At 42.9% G+C, this 17,729-nt stretch overlaps 1 protein-coding gene across 6 annotated transcripts in view; it reads left to right on the top strand.

The window, feature by feature from the left end:
• tenm4 (teneurin transmembrane protein 4) overlaps positions 1-17,729 on the top strand; it is a 111,065-nt gene that overhangs the window by 59,096 nt on the left and 34,240 nt on the right. For 5 of the 6 annotated variants that reach the window (XM_054599504.1, XM_054599567.1, XM_054599364.1 and 2 more), the window contains 7 exons: positions 56-241; positions 5,195-5,341; positions 6,207-6,423; positions 11,320-11,439; positions 15,162-15,423; positions 16,894-17,161; positions 17,253-17,396. In XM_054599504.1, coding sequence (XP_054455479.1) covers positions 56-241; positions 5,195-5,341; positions 6,207-6,423; positions 11,320-11,439; positions 15,162-15,423; positions 16,894-17,161; positions 17,253-17,396 — 1,344 coding nt within the window. Of the gene's footprint in view, positions 1-55; positions 242-2,653; positions 2,681-5,194; positions 5,342-6,206; positions 6,424-11,319; positions 11,440-15,161; positions 15,424-16,893; positions 17,162-17,252; positions 17,397-17,729 lie in introns of all 6 variants that reach the window. The other variant, XM_054599435.1, reaches the window with a different exon arrangement.

A 17,729-nucleotide genomic window follows, 5' to 3' on the forward strand; every position in this document is an offset into this window, starting at 1 on the left:
GTCTGTCATCCCCCACTCTTTTTTTTGTCTTTTTCTATGTCCCTGTCTCCCACAGAGATTTGTGCAGCGGACTGTGGTGGCCATGGCATTTGTGTGTCGGGCACCTGCCGCTGTGACGACGGCTGGATGGGCACCGGGTGTGACCAGAGGGCGTGTCACCCTCGCTGCAACGAACACGGCACTTGCAGGGACGGCAAGTGTGAATGCAGTCCTGGGTGGAACGGAGAACACTGCACTATCGGTAGGAGGGGAAGAGGTTTGAGTATTGGTGGGGGACTCTGTGTGTGTTTAGGAGGGATCCGGGGCGGGTAGGTCGGGGGGGGGGGCAGCAACAAAGGGGCAGGCTGTCTGTCTTTCTGCCTGGGTATGAAGCACTGGGTGTGAGGGGAAGGATCCAGTTTGGAGAAGAGAGGGGGAAAAGCATGCTTAATTGAATTTGTGCAACTCGGTAAAGCATGAACAGGTTTACTCAAGGATCTGAGGCTTGCCTTCATGCATTTTAATGTGGGAATGTGCTAAGGTGTCCTTTCATTTTTACCCATCCTTTTCCTCATCTCTTTCTTTTCCCCCTTTCCATTTGCTATTTATTTCAAAATGCTGACATGTTGGTCATTGTGTGCAGATCTACCACCACTTTTTGCTCTATGTTTACACCAAAAATTGTTCCTCTGTGAACACGCTTGGAGAAGTTCATTTTTCAAGACCTCGACTGCATGTCAAGACCTTTCTTGAAAACACTGGCTCACTTGAACCGAGGAGAAAGTTTTCGACTTGAGATTTCATTGTGTTGTAGAGGGAAGTCATTAAGTGTTTTGTTGTGGATTTCAAAATCCTTTAGTGGGGTATGCCAGCCGTGGTTCAAGGGTTGATAATGTTGGCTCCTTTCGTTTTTTTGACACAATCCTTTACAGAGAGAATAGTAGAGAGGTAAAAGGAGCCAACTGATCTTTGCCAAAAGAACGCCACACTTTCTATTGAAAATGTACATTCAGTATATTTGCTATTTTGTACTTATTCTAGAGAACTAGATACTGCAGTGTTATATTAATATTAGCAACAGACACAGCCAGGCTGTAAGTAGTTCATTACTGTTTGTGACCTCACTCATCTGTTTGAAATGCCCGCTGCCAAAAGGACGGCAGGGAGATATTTTTGAGTTAAGCCGATGGATGTTCTGAAGCTCATTAAGACGAGTGTTTTAATGCACCGAGCTGCATGATATTTCAGGACTGTCAAACTTCCTCTAAACATTCAGAGGACATGTGATGTCTGCTTTGCAAGTCTGCAACTTTACCATTCATCCCCTGTGTTTCATTAATTCTCTTATCTTCTCTTCTATATATTTTTTAAATTTCATTTTTATTGCTTTGTTTTATGGTGGAAAGTAACTGAATGCTTTAACTCAAGTAGTAAACTAAAGTTACATTTTGAGACATCTGTACTTTACTCAAGTATTTCCAATACATTTCTTTATTCATAATTCCTCTCCACTTTATTTCAGAAGGAGATCTTTTTTGCTCCACATTTATGTAAATGTTGTTGTAAGTAGATACTGCTTTTACATAACACAATATTTGGCATTAAAAAAAATCTGATCCGTTCATCTTGGTTAAACTACCCAGTTGACGGTTGCCAACTGACATGGTAGCTCACGCTCTTTCATTCTATGATCCAACCGCTCAAGCATCAGAGAGGAAGTCTGAAAACAATAGCCCTCTCTTTCTTCTCTGCCACAGCTATTCATTGAACAGAACTAAGCAACTCCCACACACAGAAGTCACTAGAGAGAAGGGACAAAAGTTGAGAATGCCAGTCTCAAAGGTGAAACCTTTATTCCATTTTCAAATACAAATACAAAGATATTTTTTTTCTCTCACAGTATTCTCATGCATATCTGGAGGCAGAGCTGCTTGAGTACAGAGCCTTGACTCAGTCTGTGAATGTTTTATACTCCGGCCTTACATTATTGATGGGCCTTTTATAAGTGCCATATTGAGATCCCCACTCCCTCAACAAGAATATTCCTCAGTGTCATCCATTACGAAGCCAAAGATCTCAATTTGAATCAATTTTCATTATTGAGAGCTCTGCATTGGCCCCAGAGCCCCACGCTGTTGAGCGCGGGAGGTCCGATCCGGCCGCCGCCAAAGCCAGAGCCTCTGGTGACCTCATCGACTAAAGAGGTGTTTCAAGATTAAACGCGGCTTTTTGTTGAACATCCTGACCTCCTGTGCGATATTGCTTGAGAGATTTAAGGGCGGTAATATGTGCATCAATCACGTTGCTTTTGAAATACTCCCCTGAGATATCCTGCCGATCCCAGGCAGTTGATAAATGGGGAGGGATTGAAATGTTCTTTCTGAACATATCACTTTTTTATTTTGCTCTATATCTTACTCTTTCTATAATTCTCTCTCTCTCTGTCTCTCTCTTCCTCTGTGCTCCACAACCCCTGTCATTCCTCTCTCCCTCTGTGTTGGATCGTATTTGTTGTGTTGCTTGTAATGCATGGTTTTGCTTCATGACTGCACTTTTCTTTTTTTTATTATTTATTTACCTTTTGTAATGTAAACTAACACCTCTCCTTGCTGTCTTGTCATGGAAGTGGCACTGTTCAAACCTCCCTTATATGTCCTGTCTTTTATCTCCCAAGCTCACTATCTGGATAAGGTAGTGAAAGGTATGACATTCCTCCTTCCTTCTATTTTGCCCTCCTGCCATCGTAACTCCAGCCGGCATTAACGAGTCATAAACACACACCATGTTCTCCCCCCTACATTGACATATGCAAACACTACGCACCTCCAAACAACTCATTCAAAAGATCCCCACCTCCCATCAACTTTTTTGCCATATTGTCACACGTTAATCTCCACTTAGCACTTTTCACACCGGGTGAGTCAAGTTGTGCCGCTTTTCTATACGTGTTGGATATTTGGTTTGTGTGCGGCCTTGCTTTCTGGATGGGGGGGGGGTGTTGGGGAAAAGGGGCTTCATAACCTGCGCCATGCATTATGGATGAGTGTGCAGCTGTGAGCAGGGCCTGATAGGTGCTGAGGCCGCATCCTCTCTAATTAAAAGAGTTCATGGTCTGGTTGGTGCAGGGCAAGCAGGGGGTGGAGGCTCTGCAGCAACCCTGCCTCTCTGCCTCCAGCACCCTCTCTCACTCTCACTGTGTCCTTGGTAATGGACCACCTGGCACGAGAGCGGCTGCCAGAGGAGTCCTTTCGAACACTTGCAGCCTCACGTTTGGAGCAGTTTCAGGCAGGCTCGGGCTCGGCCCAGCAGGGGGGCTCCACTCTGAAAGGGCTGCCAATTAAGTTGAACCGGTGCCAACAGAGAGCGGATCTTTATTTATCCTTGTAATAAACATTCAGGGCTTACTAATCATGCGTCTCCACTGGTCCAACCAGAGTTGTTTTGTCCATTCGCTCAATAAAAGGACGGCTAATGTCCAAACGTGTCTCGGAGGCAAGACACCCTCTAATGGCATTAGCCTTCGACTGTGAGTCCCTTTTCTGCAGGGAAACGAGAAGGAAATTGAGACGGGAATATTTATTTTTCTTACAATTTTGAACGTTCCACAGTTGATCCCCATTGTTCAACAGTCTGCGTCTCGGTTGCTCGTTTTGTTATTTTATACATATATTCAAAGGAGCCCTTTAGCTCCCATGATCCTGCTCTATATTATAAGTGTGACATATAAATGAAAGGCTGCTATTGAGGTAGCACAATTGCAGGTTGACTTGATTCATGAGTTATAACGTTTTAATATTAAACATTTAGGCTTTCTGTGATAGAAAAACGGAAAAGAATCACAGAAAGGTCAGGGATATTATTTGGCAATATTTTGTCAGCGTTGTAACAATAAAATAAAATGTTGTCCTGCTATTCATTCTTTTAAATCACAATTTATACGGCATAAATGTGGATTGTTCATTGATCCATGCCTGTATTATGACTCATGTCATGACACTGTCCTTTCTCTGTATTGCAACATCCGAAATGCAACCGATGCATTCCTCCGCTAACCATGTGATCCATAACACCCATTTTTTCTTGGTACTTCTTCTACCCTTAAGCTTCCTAAACATATCTCTCTATTCCCTACTCATCACTGTTTCTTCTTTCATCTGTTTTTTCTCCCTTTAATAATTTTCTCCCTCTCATCGCACTCGTCTCCCTTCCTTCCTTGCTCCCTCATGCACCCACTCCTATTCTCCCTGCGTGATGTAAGAGCATCGAGACAGCCTCCCCAGCCTCTCTCTAGTTGATAAAATGGGTCAGCTTAGCATTCTCTCCATCAAGGCGACTCGCTAGCAACACAAACTGTGACAGACGCGTGCGTTTGATATCTTGAGATGTCAACCTCTGCCTCGGCGAGGGGATTGGAATCACACGGTAACTGATAAATGCCAAACAGCCCTAGAATGGGTGAGATAATCCTCTGATCTATGCTCTTGTGAGGACCCATCCACAGAGAACCAGGGGATTCACCTGTCGGTCGCCTCCAGTGTGCCTTTAGCTCCCCTGGGGTCACATGCCAGGGAACACAGTGCACGTAAAGTCCTCCCTTTCATAATATTACAGAGCTCAGCCTTATACGCCTTTTTATTTTGCTTCTCTAAATATCAGAACACACACTCTCTGTGAAGGAATAATGTCATTGATCAATAAACAGCAAATAATATGATATACAGTCAAGCCTTTTTTTTTTCAAACAACTGTTCATTCAGTAACAGTAATGCTATGATCATTATGACGGTCACATTGGAAAGTCACATAAAAAGTGATCCAATTATGTGCGGGAATGCCAACACATACACCACTGCTCTCATTATCCAGCTGTAGCAGCGCAGATACAGGAGACCGATCTACTGTAGTAATGAGTGAATATTGATTTAGAAGATCCATCTTATCTGATTTTACTGCAAAGGGATATTAGAAGCTTCACAAAAGGTGTATTGAATTAATCAACTTCAGCTGAGAGTCATTATAGCCAGTTGCACCCATTTGAAAATCTTGACGTGACTTTCTTCATAAAAATGCAAACCATCGTCATCAGCAGAACCACATTGTTTTACCATTGGTGTTTGTGCACAAAGAATACACTGTATTTATCCGCCGCCCACTGAACCTGATTAATTTGTTATTCAGTGCTGACCTCTGTCTTTTGTCCCTTTTTGTCACACAGAGGGCTGTCCTGGTTTGTGCAATGGAAATGGTAGGTGCACTCTGGGTAACAATGGCTGGTACTGTGTGTGCCAGCTGGGCTGGAGGGGCACTGGCTGTGACACCTCTATGGAAACGGCCTGCAGTGATGTCAAGGACAACGATGGAGGTAAAATCACAAACAACCCACACCAATGCCTTCTGACACCGGCCAAGCATCCACAGGGACTCTTAACTAGACATGATTTGACTACAGAATGAGCCCCCTTTGTGCTTGAGAATACACTGTACCTGCTTTATGCTTTCCAGGCTCAGTTGTACTCTTATGCAGGTGAGGATGAGGAATAGCTTCCAGGCAGTCAACCTGGACAACAGGTTTTTATTAAAAAGCGGCGTAGCTGCCTTGAGGCCTCCGGAGCATGGGCTGGCCTCAGGAGGAAGTCCCTGTTCTGCCCGCTAACTAGCCCCAAGCAGAGCCAGGCACACACACAGAGCCAGCCAGGGGGCTGCACCACTCTTGAGGCCAAGTGGAAGACGTGACTTCCTTTCTTCCAGACCTCATTCTGGGCTTGAGCATCCCTTATTTATGCAGGGGCTGTTTTTCCGCCCCCCCATCACTTTGCAGGGACTACAGGGCTCTCACTGGCAAAGAAGGGGTGCTGCTGGGGATTTGACTGACTCCTGACAGCAGGGTTTATTTTTATCACCCATCTGGCCAGATAGGCCCCTGAAAGCAAAGGGTAGGGAGTCCAATGACCCACTTTAGGAAAGTAAAGTGCATTGCACAGCAGCTCTTTCTGTCTTGTATTATTTCATCCAAATTACAGAACGAGATCCAAAGCAGTTCTGGCGGTGTTCAAATGTTCTCCAGGACACAGATGTACATGACATGGCGTCAGTCATGTAGTAAAACAAAGTCAAAATGAATAATGCCCCGGTGGCTCAGATATATATGCTCAGTTTCTTTTGCCAGGTGTGTGTCCAGGCTGTTGTTTAATTAGAGCGTGTGTGTGTGACATGTTTGACCTTGTCAGATGGTCTAGTGGACTGCATGGATCCAGACTGCTGTCTGCAGGCAACCTGTCACACCACCCCTCTGTGCGTCGGCTCCCCGGACCCCCTGGACATCATCCAGGAGACACAGATGTCCTCTGCACAGAGCAACCTGCAGACTTTCTACGACCGGGTGTACTTCCTGGTGGGCAGAGACAGCACCCACATCATCCCCGGAGCCAACCCCTTCGACGGAAAGTGAGTGACGTTCAAATTGCTCTCAACAGACACCACGCAGGGCCACTTTCTGTGACAAGGCGAAATCTGTTCTCTTTTTTTTTTGCATAGTTATTTATTTCTCATGTGAGCTCATACTCATTCAGTTGAGTCAGTTAAATTAGTCATAGCTGGATTTAAAGCTGCGGTGCTGAACTTTAGTCTCCCCCCTCTGGCTAAGAGAGCATTTACACAAACACTTTCAGCGCTGCCTGCAGTTGAGTTTGTCTTCGGCGTCATTCACTTTTGTTTTTTACTTTAATCCTTTTTATCTGGAGCACCAACTCCTGTAACTTTTCTTTGACACTCTAAAATATAACATAGTCTTCTGGACCCCCTTAGCTCTGGCTGGTTGACCTAAAACCAGACATCACAAATCCGGTATACTGCAAAATACAGAGAGCTTTCCCTGGCGTTGATAGGCTTAATCCTCATTGTGTGAACTTTTTTGGCAATGACATGAATCGGAAAGACGTTAGTTGATATGTTAAAGTCCCGCTCTCCAGCTTTAATATGTTTCACATTTAATCCAGCTACTCTTCTCATTTCCATTTTGTTCAACAGTGATCTAGCCTGAACTTGCATTATAGCTTACATCACATTTCAGGTGCAAGCACAAATCAATCAGTGGCTTTCATTTTTAATGTAGGCCAGTGCGGTCACGATGCTGGGGTTGTTGCACTTACAGAGTGTGAAACGTTTAGTGTTTTTTAACCCAAACCAAAATGTCGGTGCAAAGGAGGGGAGTCTGCTAAAGGTGGAGGAGGCTGTAATGGGCAGGGACCGGATGGCTGCATAACTAGAAGGATGACAGACAGATGATGATGGACAAACATAGAATGTGGCAAAAACACAGGGTGCATTCCCTTGCATGAAAGGCATCTCATATTCATGTATTGTGATTACTTTTACTGTAATCCATCTGAGGCCCACTCCCAGAGGCAAAGCCCACAACACCCCAGCCATGGAATCTGAGGCGCTTTCATATTAGGCAGGATGGCTGTCTGAGTCCCATAAGATTCCCCTGCCTCTCTTTTCCATTGTCTCCTTCTCTTTTCATCTTTAAACACTCGTGAGGCTGTGTCACCTTATTTGCATCCCACTTGCGTATGGATCTCTCTCATCCTGGCTTATTATACTTCTGTGAAACAAACAGACAACAGTAAAAAAAAAAAAAATTGAGAATAAAATATGTTGATAATATTTTCAAATTTTTGTCCCTGGTGATAAAATATTCTAAAATGATGTCAAAACCAGTAGACGTATCAAACAAACTTCACAGCGTGGAGTTGTTATTTGAGTCTTTTTACGTCTTCCTTTTAAAGTGATGGCAGAGGGTTGTAGTTTCAGACATTACTATTTTTAGTCCGGCAGAGCTGTTGCTTTGGTGTTGAAGGAAAAAAATCGATTTCAAAAGTGTCTCTGCTCAAGCAGGATCATTTCCATTAGTATAATTTGCAACATGACACGTCCTAGCATTGGGTGCTTGTTGAAACGTTTGAATAATGGGCTGTGTGCCACCCTAATGTTGTGCATCTTACCTCATTTTTTGCAGTAAAAAAACATGTTTTTATCTCTACACTCTCAGTATTCAGCATGTGGCTCTTTCATTTCTAAAGGCCGTTATACACCGGTTGCGTTTCTTTTTTGAATAATACACACATCAATTTCAGGACTTTCACACAGAACGTGATTTTACGCAGCGAAAACATCATTTTTTTCCGGAAGGAGGTGGATTTTTCTGGAGAACAGGCATCCACCAATCACAGTGTGCGAGACGGGTTGTGTTGCACCTAAATTTGCTAGCATTATAAAACAACATGGATGCCACGTAGTTCGAATTACTCCTTTCAACCTTGACATAGGAAGAACATACTAGATCCTTCTGTTCTGCCCTTTCACAATAAAAGCCCTGAACATTTTTGTGTCAATTATTTGTCACACCTTTAGTCATCTGTATATGATTAGACATTTTCATTAACAAAATCAACCATCATCAAACTCCACTTCTGCCTGTTGAACCATTTGAGTGTCAGCCGAATACTTGAGAAAAGCACTCGTGACACACTTTGTGACATCATTCCTAATTGACATTTTTTATGGCCTTTCGAGAAACCACTCAACCTTTTGCAGTTCTTCACTGGACAGAGGAAGAGGCGCAGAGGGTTGAGTAATACTCCTGTCTCTCTCTCGCCACAAGATGCAGCCCATAAATAAGTAAAATCAAGAATCCAGAGATGAGCTGCAAGATTCGAGGCCTCGGCTTACCTAAAAATATCAGTGATGATCTATTATTCATGCTTGGTATTCATTCCCCACCCACTGACAGATATGAGCAGTTATGACAGGGGGCCCGGGGCCTCTGATGAGCCTAACAGGCACAGTCTCAGCACCTTCCTGATAAGCCTGCCCTGGTCACCTGATCATCTCTTCATTGATCCATTAACCGCTTCCTCATGCTAGCAGACATGTCGGAGTTCTATTTCCGATGTTTCCCACCACGAAAAAGCTGCAAAGGTGCCACTGAATAAAGCATCTGCCACTGCGTAAAAGGGTCTCGACTCTCAACCATGACACACAATACAAGAGAGTGCCAAGGCTCAACAGTGAATGCTGACTTGAATAGTAAACAGGGACTTTGTCCATAGAAACAACTTGGGCAGAGATTGATTGCTGGTTTATTATAGCAAGGCAGGAGCCATTCGCTTCTTTTACAGGCTTGCGTTTTCTTTATTTTATTTATAACTCTTTTATTAGCATTAGGCCATTAGTGTCATAAAATCTATTGTTTGTTTTCTCCTCTGTGGGCTCTATCCCTTTTAACAGCATTATATATTTGGAAAGCAAAAAACGAACATTGATGTGTCCTCATTGTACACTCTTCAGTATGCTAGGGAACACAGGTAGGGAAAGAGAGGGCTTATATTTGCATCAGGGTTTACCCTATAATCAAGTAATTTGCAAAGGTAATTATGTTTTTGTTGCTTCTGTGGTGATGGTACCATTTATTAATGCCGGTGTGCATTTTATTTATTGTGTCTGCAGTACTACTGAGCCGTGTAGTTTCATCACAATTACACACTGACGAAAGGGGGTATTTTCCAATATTGTGACAACTTTTTACTGTGTGACCGCTGTGTGTCTTTTACGCTTATTATCTTTGACATTTTTTTTTTCCACCAAAGGTTGTTCTGTTTCCTTGAAAGTCTTTTGTTTTTACAAGGCTACCCACCCACCTGTGCTGAAACATGCAATTTGTGGTAAATTGATAGAACAGAATTGTTAGCTGTAAGTGTCATTAGTGTTATCCCCCAAAAAACATATCTAACAGCTAAAATTGATCCACACACTCAATTAGAAGAGTAAGATAACAGGAATGTTTTCCTGTTGAGTCATTGGTCGGAGGGTCAGTTCAGGATGGCTTGTCTGAATGGTGCAAGTTCCTCATGTCAAAAAGTTAGTCAGGCGGTTTTAGCTTCATGTGTTAACATAACTTCCATCACATCAATAACTAGACTAAGTCTTGTTATTCATAATACTTCCACTTAAAAAAAGAAACACATAAACTAGAGATGATTTCCTGCTGGGTTCATTTTTCACAACATGTCCTCACGTCGCCCTCTGCAGAAGATGTATGATTAACTGGAGGTTGGAGATATTGTGAATCCTCTTGGACGAGAGAAATCTCGCACGGAGGGGAAGTTTCTGCGGCGAATGCTTCACGCTTCCTTTGCTGCTCTTTCTTTCTCTTCTATTTGATGTCAATATTTAAATCATTTGTCTTGACAGCGAGGAATCATCTTCCCATGTGGCTCACAGAGGCAGGAAGGAGATAGTTCCACTTTCACAGCTCCGTCTGAAGGAAATGTGGATGATTGCCTCTTCAAACAAGACTCTAAAATAAACTGTTGGCATGAATGATTAATCGTAAACGGCTAGCCCCTGCTGTGCTAACTTTAGTAGTAATTGTATGTAAATAGAATAACAGATAGATCTTTGGGTACGAGCCCAAGGACTCAGAACAGTATCTCCTTGCTTGTTTACAGTGCAGTGGTGGACCGCCAAGGTCTTCTGAAGGAGACCCGGCCTAATTAACATAAAACTGGGTTTCTGGGGACCAGGATTGTGTGGGGTGAATGATCTTGCCTCTGGTAAGGACATGATGAGGGCAGCTACTAACACACTAGTGTTAATTGTTTCCAGTACGTGGCAGTGTTTAAGACCCAAATGTATTAAAAATAGCCATGGTCTAATGAAGAAGTGGCAGAAAGGCATTTGTTAGGGGACCAATTCTTTTGCGAACGGCTACAGAAACGATGGCTGACCATGAGCTGGACCTTGCTAATGACATGGGCAAGAACTCGACGGGGGGAGACGTGAAACAGCAAGGTCTCAACTCATCAGTTCAGTAAGATTAGGAGGTGAATTTGGATGACTTCCCGCTATTGATCGGTGGGGACTGATGATCAGATCTAATTTATGCAGCTTCTGGAGACCTGATGTCAGTCTGGAAATCTGTCAAGGTCTTGATAACCAGCCAAGCAAGTCTTGCAATCTGCAGTCCTATTATTTCCCTCTCTTGCATTCTGTAATGGAAAAGATAAATCCTCTTTTTTTTTAATTAGAGCAAAAGCAAAGTAAAGCTTCCTTATCTCATTATCCTCCCATTCTGGATGGAAAAACCCTTAGAGGCGTCCTAGGAGGCGTTAAGTTGTTCTTTTTTCTGTTATGGCTGTTTGTTTTTATTGTATACAGTATTTCCTTCTCAAAACATTCGTTCTTACTCTATTTTTACTTTTTACAACTTAAGTGTTCTTGGTGAATATTGAAAAGTATTCCATGATTGTAACCTTGTTGGCCTTTCTCTCTCCCATGCAGCCATGCTTGTGTCATTCGCGGACAAGTAGTGACCTCGGATGGAACACCGCTGGTCGGCGTCAACATCAGTTTCATCAACAACCCTTCCTATGGTTATACAATCACCCGGCAGGATGGAAGGTAAGAGCTCTCTTCTTGTGTGTGTGTCTCTTCTGACACACACACAAAAACAAGAGATGCATTGCAAAAAACATTTTCGCTGCCTAAATATTCTGTACAGAGATGCAACAACGATATTTATATTATTATCAAATAGCGTTGTTTAGCTGTGCTGATTTATAATGATTGAAGAGGGGGAAAAAACACAGTTGCCACAGCAAACTGTGCCACCATTGATCTGCTTTGTGCTTTCATTTGGTCCAATTTTGGAGTTCTCGGCTCAATTCCCAGAGAAATCAAACAAAGCCCTGCTGGTACACTCATAAGTTATGCTTCAGTAGCAGCAGGGAGGGGAAAGAATAAAATATGCCAATTCAAAGCAGCTCGCTGGGGCCATGAAACATGGTGCAGAAGGACATTATTTATTTGACAATGGAGGATTTACAGAATTAAGTGAGACATTTAAGTTTAGGCCACAGACTTGCAATTAATTTGTTTTGCATCCGTCTCTGCTGTTGTTGAAGTTTAATTTTTAGAGATGTCATGGGTGACAAAAAACTTTAATTAGTTAGATTGGTTGTTTTAAATCCATGTCAATAAAAAATGCAAACAAATGATTTTGACCGCTATCTTCCTCAGACAAATCCTCATTTTTTGTTCCTACAACATAGAAGGAAACCTTGTCAGTAAACTCATTGTGTAGCTTCTTGTTGTCTCATTACACTACCACCAGACCTCTTAGAGAAAGTCTTTTAATAAAACAAGTGAAAAAAGACTTTGAGCAACTCTATGTCAGCTGCTTTGGCACCAGTAGAGTTACTCTGAGAAAAAAACAGACAAAACCCTCTGACTGGGTTCAATGTGTTTCTTCTCTTACCTTCTTGGAGTGGAAGAGAAATGCCCGAGAGAAAAACTTTGGGTAACACTGTCTCTAGAATTTTGTGTCTTCTCTGATCATGTTTTATTTTTATTTTTTTTTGGGGGGCGGTCAGATTACACATTCTCACAACCTCCAATTCCTCGGTATCTCTCATAGTAGTCAGTGTTAGTAAGGTCTTGTGGCAAACCAAGCCTCTCTATCACAGCACAGCATGAATTGGTGTTTGCTCTCCAAGCCCCACTTCCTCCTGACACTTTTATCAGTCACCGGCACTCTAAAGGCCCACATCTTTGCCGCAGGTTTGATCTTGATCATTCTTGCTTCTCCTCATTTCTTCCATCTTCTTGTCACCCTCCTCTTTTTTCCCCAGTTTTACAAACATCTCCCATCTCCACCTTATCATCCTCGCCTTCCTTGCTCATTTCATCTGCTCCCCATCCCCTCGCACTTCTCCCTCGCTAATCCCTCACCACCCTTAAGCCTTTCCTCTCTGGGCACTACTCTTTCACTTATGTCCTGTACTTTCCTTGAGCCCTGGTCTCATGTCCTTTCCACTGCACCGGCTCCCCTCATCTCCATCCTTTCCACATTTATGCATGTCCCATTTTTCTTATGCATCACTCCGTTTTTCCTTCGCAAAGCTCTATACTCTTTTCTCCCTCCCAGCATATGTGTAAACAGTACTCCATCTCCCGGGTTCCCTTGTAAACATGCCCAGTCTCCTGCAACTCCCCTGCAATCACTGTAAACTGGCTCAGTGCAGCGTGAAATCAGAAATGCACCTGTTCAGCCATTTAGAAATGGGAAAGCTGTCTCAACTCATTTTTATGATGTGTTCTTTATTGTCCGAGGGCTTAGGTTTTAAATTACCTTTTCCACTATCTTGAAAAGTTTTCTGGCCTAAACAAAAGAGGTTGGTTTAGTTTCTTTACAGCTGTGTAGCCATTTTCTGACTGGCTGAGCATTGAGACACACCCGTTCCCTTTTATGCTTTTCTCCAATAATGAGAAGAATGCTGACGAGGGACTGCAGCTAATTGCATTATTACGAGCTTGAGATGACCTCTATAGGAAGCACGATATAGATATGGGAAATCCAGTGTACACTTTACTACTTGTATACTTCTTGTGCTTGTAAAAAGATCTATCCGAATGTCCTAAAATGAATATGTATAATGGTCACATCTCACATGTGCTTTATAATTATATATGAGAAGAATTATAATTTTTTTTGCTGGTTGTTCTTTTTTTTTTCTGTAAACACACATCAGCTGTCAGAGGGGACACTAATGTGTTATTATGTTTAGATACAGTTTATAATTGATATTAATATAATTATGACTGGTGAGAGAACTATTACTAGTGTACTTTCTCTCAATTAAGACGTACATAAAGGGCCCTCACCTAAGCATCTACAGTAAACAGTTCACTCTTATTAAACACACGTGTCCTTGATTCACTTATCTTCCACTTATCAGTCCGCTCAAGTAGATATCATCCACTTCATTATAAGTATACATTGTCTGAGAAATGATTGCATATCATTTGTATGAGGCATTCCAAGTTCATTGGCAGGGTGATGTATTCCCTGAGGCCACAGGCAACCAAGGCTGCTGGAGGTACTTTAATAAGTTTTGTCACATGGCTTAAGGCTGTTGTCATGATTGATAACAGCCGGCGAATCCCTCCATCGATTGGCCGTGCTGCCCATGGGTATCTGTCCAGAAGTGTTTAGGGAGCTCGCAGCCTTAACCCTGCCAGGCGTCACGCAGACTGTACGGCTGCTGACGGATCGCGGCAGCACAAGGGTACCACTATCAGCCCCCATCAGCTCTGCAGCCTCCGCACTAGTGGACAAGCTCACACCCAGCCAAGGGCAAAATACCAAGGGCGGAACAAACTTTTGTTTATCGCCACTGCCAATCAGATGTTTGGCCTCAAGGGGATTTCATTTATCAGATTATTCATAGTGGCTTGAACCAAGAGGGTGTTCACTTTGTATAGAGGCCCCTATTTAGAACCTTTACTTTGAATAAAGATGCTTCCTGCGTTAGGATGAGGCCATGTCCCATGGGCCTGTTGGTAACCAGGTGCTAATTGGCTCTTAGAGAGAAGTGACAAGAGCTGCAGAAAACCAGTGCAGGTGGGGGGACACTGTTGTCACCATGCACCAGTCACACATGATGAAATCGCTGCAGCCTGTTTACTGAGACCTACTCAGGTCAGACCAGAGGCAGGGGCCCTTAATGCAACAGTGGATGGGATTGCATTGCAGGGCTTTTAGACTGATGTTCGAGTGGACAGCCTTCATCTTAGGGATCGATAGAGAAGTGGCTGCTGCCTCCATCCTGCAGCACACAAATCTCTCTCTCTCGCTCTCTTTCTCTCTCTCTCACACATCTAAATGTGAGCGCAGGAGCAGTGCATCACACATGCATGAGGGTGAAACAGTCATGCCTGAATTCACAGCATGCATCTACTGTTTTTCATCCATCAAATAAAATCTACAGATTATGACAGTAATTAAGATATGTGCTTCGAACATTGTGATTAATCATCCTTTTGTATTTTCAGCCTGTGTGTGCCTGAAAGATACTGCTAAACAGTGTTACGGCTTCCTTTCTTCACAGCCTTCATTTTATAAAACATTAAATGTATTACTGTTTGATCTGTTATAACAACACTTAATTAGAAAATAGTAATTATATTTACAGAAAATGTTTGCATGGTCTAATCCTCAACACACAAAAGATAACATGCATTGCTAATGGGAATTTTCACAGTATTTTTATTGAAAAAATCATAATTCACTGTATGTGAGTCAACATTCATCCTCTCTGACATTGTGTGCCTCTGTGTTCCAGTTTTGACTTGGTGACCAATGGGGGCATAGCCATATCCCTGCACTTTGAGCGCGCCCCATTCATCACCCAGGAGCACACTCTCTGGTTGCCATGGGGACGCTTCTTTGTCATGGATACCATAGTTATGCGGCACGAGGAGAATGACATCCCCAGCTGTGACCTCAGCAGCTTCACCAGGCCCGGGCCTGTGGTGTCCCCGGCTCCGCTCACTGCCTTCGCCGGCTCCTGCTCTGAAAGGCGCACCGTCGTACCCGAAATCCAGGTGACCACTCGCCCACCCCTCTTCACTGCCCTGCAGGTTTGCGATCTACACGGGTCTCTCCTCCAAATGATTCATGCCCCACATCTGGAGGCGACCCTGAAGACTATTCATCAAGTATAAATGTAATAGTAACTCTGGCTCGTGGCAGTGCTGTGATTTTATCTCTCCGGTGTAATTGGTCCGTGGGACTCTGGCGATTTACAATGTGCATTGCACTGCCTCAGTGCAGAGTGATGATGATTACCTCGCACACAGAAAACAGCCTGGACAATTTTAATTTCTCCTGGGTTGTAGGCTCCTAGATGAAGCATACAAGCAAGACTGGAAATTACTTGCTTTTACAGTATATTTCATGACTGTATATATTTTTTTGCTAGCCGTCTACACGTGTATGTGTCTTGTTTGTGCAAGCACACACTTGCATTGGCTCCCGGTGCAGGTGAATGTGTGGCTACTGTACGTCCAGCAGGCATCTCTGTGCCCTTCTCTAATTACTTTGTTTCAGACATTGCTTCGTTAGATTTATGGCATATGAGTGAATTTAGCATGCAGTCCTGTCTATTTATAGAAGCCAAGTCTTTGTTGTTCCTTGAGCTAAAAGAGCGACAAAACTGGGACATCGTCTAATTTACACTTGTCCTTATAAAAGGGTATTCTGATCATTCAACCAGGCGTCGCCACACTCATGTAAACATTTGTAAAGAAAAGGCATCATAGGTGACGTGTATTCGGACCGACGTAGCTTTGGGTAGCTGTTTTAATTGTTACTTTACATCTTGTCCTGTGTAGACGGGCGACAAGAGGTCTCCTAATTAGAGCAGAGAGAGTTGGTCAACCAAACCAGTGCTGTCGACCCTTGATCCTAAATATGAATCCTGTACAGTATTATCGAGTGCTGACCTACTGTTGTATCACAGGAGGTTACAGGTCTGACCTCAGTGGAAAATCCCGAGGCTACAGTGTTGTCTCCCACTAAACCAACTTTTATTACTCTATATATTATCGGACAGTGCCAGCTCTGAGCCCAAGGGCACTCTTGTGATGCCATTGACATATGGATTGCAGGAAAGACTATTGTCCTAATGAAGGACTTGCTATTATTAATTCAATTATGAAAATACTCCCTGAAGTACATAATGAAGAAATCCGTCATTGGATTCCCTGTAACGCATGGACGTAATTGTCCTCTAATTGATGTCTTTAATCTTCCCATGGTTCAATGTATTTCGTTCGGGGCGACTATGAAAAATATTTAACAAATGGTGCAGTGGTCACTGACCGAAGGAATGACAAATTGATAATCTGTGTGAAATAAAGGATATGCAGAGATGGGATATTAATCCTACCTTAATCACTGAGGAAACTAGATTTCTAAGCACTTCAGAATTTGCAATTCCTGTCAGCTAGCTTAGGGATTTCTGTTAGTCTTTCTGTCATTTATAAGCTTTTTTTTTTTTTTTTTGTCCATAGTCTCTGCAAGAGGAAGTGCCCATACCAGGGTCAGATATGAAGCTCGGCTATTTAAGCAGCAGGACTCCAGGTTACAAGTCAATACTGAGGGTGACCCTCACCCACTACACAATCCCTTTCAACTTGATGAAGGTCCACCTCATGGTTGCTGTGGAAGGCAGGCTGTTCAGGAAGTGGTTTCCTGCAGCCCCAAACCTCTCCTATGACTTTGTGTGGGACAAGGCTGATGTCTACAGCCAGAAGGTCTATGGCTTGTCTGAAGCATTTGGTAGGTGATCAAGTATCTATTGCATATAATGTTAAATTTTTTCCATTTAGAACAAATGTGTTTCACTAATGCTAATTTTATCTCTCCCTAGTATCTGTTGGCTTTGAGTACGAGTCCTGTCCAGATCTTATTCTATGGGAGAAGAGGACCGCTGTTCTTCAGGGCCACGAAACCACTGCCTCCAAACTGGGAGGATGGACTATCGACAAGCACCATGCTTTAAATATCCAGAGCGGTGAGTCAACTACTGATCCCTTTTGAAATGCCTATTCTCAGGCATTCGTTCATCAAACCAGCTACTCAAAAAAGAAAATCATGCTGAATGAAATCTTGATTTCAACACACTATTCATTCCATTGTTGAGTTTTGAAAGCACAGTGAGGTAAAATACATTTGTCTTGCAGTGCAGTTAGGTTTTTTAAGAATTTGTGTCAGCGATTAAGAAGAAGATGGCATAATGCAGATAACTACTGTTCATAAAAATCAGGATATAATCTAAAAACAATTATTTAATATAAAGTATGTTGGAAACAAGCATCCCATTTAACTAGCAGTTTTTTTGTTTGTT

The sequence above is a fragment of the Anoplopoma fimbria genome, chromosome 1 (assembly GCF_027596085.1).
Source record: "Anoplopoma fimbria isolate UVic2021 breed Golden Eagle Sablefish chromosome 1, Afim_UVic_2022, whole genome shotgun sequence".
Lineage (NCBI taxonomy): Eukaryota > Metazoa > Chordata > Actinopteri > Perciformes > Anoplopomatidae > Anoplopoma > Anoplopoma fimbria.